The sequence below is a fragment of the Ailuropoda melanoleuca genome, chromosome 12, assembly GCF_002007445.2.
Source record: "Ailuropoda melanoleuca isolate Jingjing chromosome 12, ASM200744v2, whole genome shotgun sequence".
NCBI classification, from domain to species: Eukaryota; Metazoa; Chordata; class Mammalia; order Carnivora; family Ursidae; genus Ailuropoda; species Ailuropoda melanoleuca.
In genome coordinates, this window is record NC_048229.1 from 55,509,548 (window position 1) to 55,518,170 (window position 8,623).

Here is an 8,623-nt window from a genome sequence, read left to right on the forward strand (position 1 = left end):
GCCTTTGGCTCAGGTCATGATCCCAGGGTCCTGGGATTGAGCCCCACGTTGGGCTCCCTGCTCAGTGGGGAGTCTGCTTCTCCCTCTGTCTGCCTCTCCCCTGCTTGTGTGCTCTCTGACAAATAAATAAATACAACCTTAAAAAAAAGAAAAAAGGTGTTTTTCAAAGACCAGGTAGGGAGCAAGCTTGGGACACCTGGGGTCAGGACACCTGCGTCCAGTCCCATGTCAGTCGCAGGCTGGCCGGGACAGGAGCATCATGGTCCCCATTACAGCCTCCTGCCTCTGTGCTGCACGGTGTTGGGTACCTTTGACACTGTGCTCCCCTACTCTGCCCCACGGCCCTGTGAGGTAGGTACTACTATTGCCCCGTCTTTCTGGATTTGGGGGCCACAATTAAGAGAGGTCACACACCTGGCTCCAGGTCCCACAGCAAGGAGGAGGTAGGAGCCTGGAGTGAGATGCAGGTCTGTGCCCTTGACCGCTCAACCCCTTCCTGCCCACTTGGAGCCTCAGGTTTCTCATCTGTGAAATGGTCTGTCTGCCTCACAGCGTGGCTTGGGGAACATGGAGGCCCGTAAGGCCAGGGCTCCATGTCTGTCTGTCTCGGCGTCCCCAGCCTGGCTATCCTCGACTCCCCTAGTCTCTGCCACACCCACCCTGGAGTTTTCGGGTTTGGCGGGAAATAATAACCAAGGACCTGTGCTGGGTACAGCCTGGGCATCTGAGCAGTAAGGGATAGCTTATTAAGACACACGGGGTCTCGGACAGGCCCTTAGCAATCCGGGTCCCGATTTTCACTCAGAAATGCTACGTTTCAGCCAAACCCTCCCTAGATGGTAGTCTGGGGAGCTGCGTTCCCAGCGAGAGTGGCAGGAGGGGCTGACTGGGAGTGGGGTTTCCTCAGGCCTGCTGGAGTCCCGGGAGCCTCCAGCAATTCCCCTGGGGTCTCTGAAACGCATCACCAAGCTCTGATAATGTGGCCCCAAGACGCAGACGATGGCTTTCGCCTGAGGATGAGACAGGTGCAGGGGTGTGGGGACGGTAGGGATGGAGGGAGAGGGGCTGAGTGCCCTTGTCCCCAGGCATCCCCAGCCTGCAAGTATCGTCAATGCTCTGTGCCCTCCCCTCACCACACACCTACCTTCTGGGCTGACAGTCACAGCCTCCTCCTGCAGCTCCTGTTGACAGGGGAGGGAAAACAGAAGCTGGATCTTCAAGGCCCCTCCTCTCCCCAAGCCAGCCCACACCCTGTGGGGAGATCTGTCTTCAAGAGTCCTCCCTGATTCTACTCCTTGCCCTGCCTGACTGGCCAGGCCCTGCCACCCCACCTGCTGGGGCATCCAGGGAGGCGGCCCCCACCGTGCAGAGGGGAGGGCACCCAGGAGCCCTGGGCCCCAGCGCCTGGACTTGGCACAGATGGGGGCGGTGTTCTCATGCAGCCCTGTGCATGTGGGGACCTTCAGCTCTCCCCACCTGGGCGCCGCACTTCACAGTGGACAACAGTGTGGGACACCCTGGGGAGGCGTTTTTAGCCCCATTTTACAAAAGTGGCCACTGAGGCCCAGAGTGGGGAGGTGACTGGTCCAGAGTCACACAGCCACGTGAGAACTGGAGTGCAGGCCCAGCTGCTCCCCACCCATGGCCGTGTCACTCCAGCTCCTAGCTGACACCACCTGACCCCTGGTGTAAGCCAGCCCTGCAGTACCCACCATCCTGCTCCCCTCTGTCCAGTGGGCATCTCACCAGCTGAAAATCCCCCTGTAAACAAAGTAGACAAAGCCCGCCCAGGCCTCAAAGCGAGTCGGATACCAGGCCTGGTGCTGCTCCGTACCTGGTGCGAGGCCCTCTGGGGCTGCGTCCTGCCTACTCCGCTCGGATGCTCGCCAGCCTGTGCCACCAGACAGCTATCCAGCAGGACACTGTGACCCCAAGGGGGGAGGAGGAAAGGGCTAGTGTTAGGGGCGTTAGACATTTCCTGAGCCCTGCCCACCGAGAGCCAGCCCCTGTGTTGGGAGCTGGTGCACAAAGATGGCCAAGAACAGGTCCTCACCCTCATGAGGCTTCCCACATGGGGCAGGCAGACCACCATTGTGCCTAGGGAGGAGGCCTGCCCAGAGAAGGTGGCCTCTGGGCTAGACCTCAGGGACAATGAGTTGACTATGAGGAATAGGTGAGGAAGGGTGTCCAGGAAGGGGGAAAAGCANCGGAACAGCATGTGCAAAGAAAAGCATGGTGGATGGTTTGAGGAGCTGTCCTCTGGGGCGTGGGACCAGAGGGTACTGGATAATGTTCAAATGTACTCCCAGCTTTTCCCCTCTGTAAGTCTCCAGGTGACGTTGGTGATGCAGGCAGGGCAGGGAGTATGAGAAAAGTGAGGCCCAGAGAGGTGATCTGACCTGGCCAAAGTCACACAGCAGACTGTCTGACATCACAGAGATCTCGAATGCAGGCCCTGGTTCTTTCCAGGCCAGGAGATCAGAGCCACACTTCGGCGCTGAGGTTTCAGGGGTCCCTGGCCCAGGCTGCAGGCATACACGGGTGACGGGGACCAGGGGTGCAGAGACGCCTATGGCCCAATTAGGGAACGTGCGCCCATCTGAGTCGGCAATCCCACTTGGCTTGGAAAATCATCCGATTTTCAAGAGGAGCCTGAACTACATGTTTTAAAGGTGGAATCTCTAATCTTTGGATGCTGATAATTAATCCAAATTAATAGGCTCATAGCAATACATAGATAAACAAAAGAGCCGGTTTACAGGTTAAATTGGCCCCTTCAATGCCCCTGTGTGGCCTCTGGGTTAAAATGGTGACTCAGATCCAGGGGCCGACGGGACTGTTATAGTTAGAACTGGATCCTGGTTCCTAGTGGCCCACCCCGCCCCACAGACCTCTGTCAGCGAGGACTCATGGAGGGCTATCTGCAGTGTCTACCGTTCAGAAAACTGGGATTCATCATCTCCTGCCCAGAGGACTAAGCCTCAGCCCTCCCAAGGTGGGTGAAGATGTGGGGACAGCATTGCAGCCCCCGTCAGTTTGGAGCTAGCGGCCTGGGAGCATGACTCAGTCGGTGATCACACGGTCACAGCAGCCCCCACGGGCTGTGGCTCCCCACATCCTCACCCAGACTACCCTGAGAGCCCATCCCAGGGTGGTCCCATCCCAGCTCAGCGGTCGAAGGCACAGAGAGGGCAGATGGCCCGTCCATGGTCACACGGCTGGCATAAGGCAAGCCCAGATAAAACATGATCTCTCTGACCCCACGGCCATATATGCGACACTTGGCTGTCTGCCCCCGAGCGTCTACATGGCCCCATGTGACACAGGGGAGTGAGGCAAGTGTGCTGAGGCCCCGAGCACCCAACTCTCTTCATTTCCCTTCACTAACACATAGCTATTTCCATTGTAAGGGGCCTCAGCTGTCAGGGTCATCCTGTCAGGAAGAAACAGATTTTCATAAAGAGATTCAAGTCACAAAAGCAAGGGCACATGATAACTTTCCAGGGGACTGAGCGTTTTAGCCTTCATGGGCCTATTTGTCCTTGAAAATAAAAATTATATTCTGTCACTGCACTTATATAAGATTCAATATTATATATATATTCTCTTCCACAGAAAAGTTCATTTTGGGGTCTGATGTTAAAAGAAATTAAAATGTGCTTGAAGGCCCCTAGACGTGTGATGGGAACCACGCCCTTCCCGGTTCTCAAAGCACAAAGGCCCAGGACATGAACATCCGCAGCCCTGTCTGGGACTGCCCCAGGTCTTGCTTACTCCAGAATCAGGCCAGGACAGCGCTGGATGGCCCCAAGCACGTCACTGGGAAGCCCTCGGGCTGCCTCTCTTTGCCCATCTGTCAAATGGGTAGGACTTGCTCAGCCTGTCCAGCCAGACTTATTTGAGGGAGGCCAGAAGGGCCAGAGAATCTCATGAAAAAGTCAAAAATGACTTCCCATGTCTGGTGTCCTCCTTGACCTTCCATCTCTCGACACCGATAAGCGACTCTCCTTGTGTGCGGCACCAAGTGTTTGCTTCACTCCCAGCTCTGCGCCTGCTGGCAGCGCACCCCTGCACATGGAGGGGACCATGTCTGAGCCCCTGTTCTCTCNCCTTGACCTTCCATCTCTCGACACCGATAAGCGACTCTCCTTGTGTGCGGCACCAAGTGTTTGCTTCGCTCCCAGCTCTGCGCCTGCTGGCAGCGCACCCCTGCACATGGAGGGGACCATGTCTGAGCCCCTGTTCTCTCGTCTGGGAAACGGGATGAATCATCAGTGCCCAGAGTCCAGCACAGACACGATGTGTGAGGCAAATGGCCGCTGTTGTCATGATTGTTCTCGTCATTATTAATACTAATAGTAGAGGAGGCAGCATCCTGCAGGGTTATGAATCACCCACGTGGATTGGGGAACACTTTACACAAACATCTCCGGCTATCAAGACACCTAACGAGCCCTCCCGTGGCCCTGCCAGCACCACCAGGGGCTGCTTTGGGAGCTCCGTACCCAACGTCATGTTGCCCCTGGTCGGCAATGTGCCTAAGGTCCCCTCTTGCCCAGCCCAGAAGCCACAAGCCAGCAACTTCTGGAAACCTCCCCAATCCCAGGGGTGTCCAAGCAGAGATCAGACAGATGGGCTGAGGTGGGTACCCCTGGAGGGCCTCTCCCCCCGGCCATCCAAGTTAAATGTGCAGGGAGTAGCCAAGAGATGGCCATCCTGCTCCCTGTCTCCCAAGTCACCTGGCAGGCCACACCGCTAAGCTAAGGTCCTCAGCACACTCCTCACCAGGCACCCCAACCCTGAAAGAAAGAAGGGAGCCCTTAGGAAGGAGCAGCCACCTACTTGGGTCTCGCCGTCTTTGCCAACAAGAACGCCCATGATGCAGGAGGTCAGCTGGGGGCGATGACATTCATCCCAAGCCCCGGGGTTGGGTGCACACAGGTAGACAGTGGGAAAGCCCCGGCCCAGCCCCAAGCCTGCCAGGCCAGCTCTGGAGCCAGTGTGGCTTGGGTCGCCGATGAGCCACTGATCCTTCCTGCTTCTAATCAGATTGAGGGGATGTGCAGGGAACTCTGCAGAAATGCCCCCAGGGAGGCCAGGTGGGGACCAAAAGGCTGCAGTTGCTAGGAAAAGCCGAGCTGTCGCTGGCAGAGACCAGGTCGCTAGGCGACCGTCTGCCTGTTACCAGGGCCCGCGCGCGTCATCAGTAACCCCTGTGCCTCCACAAAGCCGGCCAAGAGCACCCTCCCCCAGCCAGTGACAGCCCAGTCCACCTGCCCATGCCGGACCCCCTCTGGCCCCGGCGCAGGCGTCACTCACTCTCTCACCCAGTGCCCTTGTTCCGACCTAGGGCCTCAGGCCCCAAAGTTTGAAACTCTGGGTAAACATTTATGTGAATACGTGTGTCTGCAGCATTTGTGGGTGACTCTATACATGTGCTTGTGTGCATGGGCACGTGTGCAGGGCGTAGCGTGCCCACGTGCAACTGTGTGTCAGTGTGCCTGCATGTGCACGTTTGTGTGTGCGTGTGCATGTGTGCAGGCTGCGTGCAGGTGTAACTGGGTGCAAACCTGCCCATGACCCAGCATGCGTGTCGGTATCTGTGTGTTGGTGTGTATGGATAGTGCAGCTATGTGTGTGTACCTGTGTGTACTGTGCACTGAGAACACGTGTGTACTTGGTGTGTGAGCACACTAACTCACTGGCCTCCGAGGTGGAAAGCAGACGGCAGACGGGGCTGCACTAACGAGGCTGGGCCACACCTAAGTCTTCACCCAGGAGAAGGGGTGTCACCTGTCAGTGAGAGCAGCCTGGCTCTGGGGGACCCAGAGGGCAGAATTCGGACCGGGCTACAGAAACCATAGGGACACATGCTTATTTTTGGTGGAAGAAATACTTTCATAAGTCAGAGGTGTATAAGGATGGGATGGACAGCCCTCAAGAGGTTGTGAGCTCCCCATCACTGGAGGCAAGCAAGTAGCTGTGTGGCCTCCTGCCAAGGATGAAAAAATTATATGTGAACTAGGGAAAGGTGGACTAAGAGCAGAAGCCACTGAGCAGGCCTCCAGCCTGGAAGTCCTGCGTTGGTCTCACGGTGTAACTGTTTCCTGCCTGGGTCTGTAAGTGCCCCTCCGTGGGGACAAGAACATCGATGACCTTTGATGGGGCGCCCACTGCGGGCCAGGCCCTGCTACACCCGCTACACAGCTGGCCCTGTCACCACTCCACAGGGGTTGTCCGTGTTCCCCTTCCACAGATGTGGAGGCAGGAGCTCTGTGCGCTGTGCGCCTGCACAGGTCACTCTGTCAGGAGGAGCGGAGCCCATGTCTCAGGCCAGGGAGGAAGGGTTTAGGCCAGGGGGCACCACAGAGGGCCCAGTGATCCAGGGGGCACCCAGAGGGCCCAGGGAGTAATGCAAAGGACAGATTAAATCCCTTAATGGGGCAGTCTGGCCTGCCCCATGATAACAGCCTTCTCACAGCTCTCCCTGCCTCAGTTTCCCCACAGTGCAGCTGCCAGATCATGCCACTGCCCTGCTCATGAACCTTCCATGGCTCCCCATTGCTCTCGGGAGAGCAAGTCCAAGGCTTTCGCAATCTGGCCGCCCCCATCTGAAGCACTGTCCCCCCCACGTCCACCAGCTGCATTGTCACTGTCCCTGGACATGCGGGCTGCTTTTGAGGCTCTTCAAAACCCCCAGGCTCTGCACTCTTCTTGCCTCCCACTCCCCTCATCGGCGCCTCCTCATCAGGCCTTTCTGGTTCCTCAAACCCTGGCTGCAATCTGGCCTTTGGGCCTTTCCTCTGCCCACGCTGGCTCCCCCAGCAGCTCCTCCAGCCCCATGGTTTCCAGTTCCGTCTACATGACCAGACTCCCGACTTCACATCTCCAAACTCTCACCCCCAACTCCACACTCAGGCCCAACTGCCTGCTCTTCATCTCCCCATGGGCCCCCCTCTCTAGCTGTCCTTCTGTCCATCCCACATTGCTAAAAATCTTCTCCCTCTTAGTGGTCTTTTTGTGTTATTGTTGAAAGACGTTTGACATAGACCATTGTGTAAATTTTAGATGTGCAGCATGTCGATTTGATGCGTTTGTTGATTATATGATTGCCACCGTGGTGACAATTAGCACCTCCATTGTGTCACATAATTATCATTTCTTTTTAGTGGTTGGAATAATTAAGATCTAGTCTCTTATCAAGTTTGATGATTTTAACTTTTAGTGGTTTCTGATCCCCATTCCTTAAATGTTATTGTAGCTGACTTCTCTGTGTGTTCATGTGAAATCTTCATGGATCTGGACAGAGAAGCAACCATTCCTGGGCAGGAGGACAGAATCCAGGACGGCCTTCGCGGTGTCAAAGGCACCCATGGGACTGTTGCAGGCGGGGTGGGGGGGACGCAGCCCTGTGCTTTGGCTTTGTTCATGACGGGGCTGTGAGTGCACAGCATGGGCCCCTTCACTCCTCCATCCATGCATTCAGTGACATTTATTGGGCGCCAAGGATCTAGGGACATGGGAGTGAGAGCAACAGACAAAACCCCCCCACCAAGGAGGCTGCATTCTGGGGTGTGTGTGTGTTTGTGTAGGCATGTGGGAGGCTGTTAAGTGGTGGGCAATATGCATCCTTGGTTATTATGAGCACAGTGGGGGACCCCCAGCTTCCCCAGCCTCTCTGGTCAGGGCCCGGCAGCACCCAGTACAGAACAAAGGAAGGAGTTCCCCACCCCAGAAACCCGACTGCCGCTCGCTGCAGCCCCTCCCTGGGTCATCCTCCAAGGGAAGACGGAGAACACACAAGCGCCTTACTTCGGCTCCTCCCCCTCTTCTTCTCTCTCCTCTTGAATCCGAGGCAGCTCCCTGAGTTGAGGTCAGAAGCAGGAGGTGAGCCCCCCTGCAGCTCCACCCCAAGTCCACCTCCTGTCCCCATTTTCAGGAAGATGTCCCATGACCCCTGAGACCAGAGCTGAACTTCTCCACCAAGGCTTGACCCAGGGAACCCCACCAGAGCAGGCTCGGGCTCCCTCCAGCAGCAAGGCCTCCTCATGGCCAAGGGGCTTGGCCCAGCCCCTACCATCCTAGTGGCAATCCTAGGTCAGCCCTTGAGCCTCTCTGAGCCTCAGTTTTCCCACCTTCACAAGTAGGTCATGGACCTGATGACCTGAGACCTTCCAGCTCGAGAGGCTATCATCAAGATCGCTAGTGGGAACAAAGATCATGATGTCCCTACGGAGGGCAAGTGGGCAGTCATTACCACCGTCACAAGTTCCCATGGAAATTTGTGGAAATTTCTAGAAATTTATCCTGCACACCTACTCATGTGCCTATGTAAGGACATCCATGCCAGAGTGTTTGTTGCAAAATTGTTTATAACAGAACGTCAGTATCATAAATGTCCATTCATAGTGGGCAGATTAGATCAATTCTGGCATATTCACACAATAGAATATCACACAGTTGTAAAAAAAAAAAAAAGAAAAAGAAAAACGGTGGATGATCTTTCTATGCACAAGGTGGAAAGACCTCAAGGTACAGCTAGGTAGGTGCATGTGATATGCTATTTTCTGCACAAAAAAAAAAAAAAAAAAAGGAGGGGGAACCATGCTTGTAAACGTTCAGG

General features: G+C 55.8%; 1 protein-coding gene across 1 annotated transcript in view; it reads right to left on the reverse strand.

The window, feature by feature from the left end:
* CNGB1 (cyclic nucleotide gated channel subunit beta 1) overlaps nt 1-8,623 on the reverse strand; it is a 93,607-nt gene that overhangs the window by 65,708 nt on the left and 19,276 nt on the right. The window contains exons 14-15 of the mRNA XM_034639313.1: nt 1,835-1,922; nt 1,145-1,181 (exon numbers count right to left, since the gene is read on the reverse strand). Of these exons, the coding sequence (XP_034495204.1) occupies nt 1,145-1,181; nt 1,835-1,922 (125 nt within the window). The remainder of the gene's footprint in view (nt 1-1,144; nt 1,182-1,834; nt 1,923-8,623) is intronic.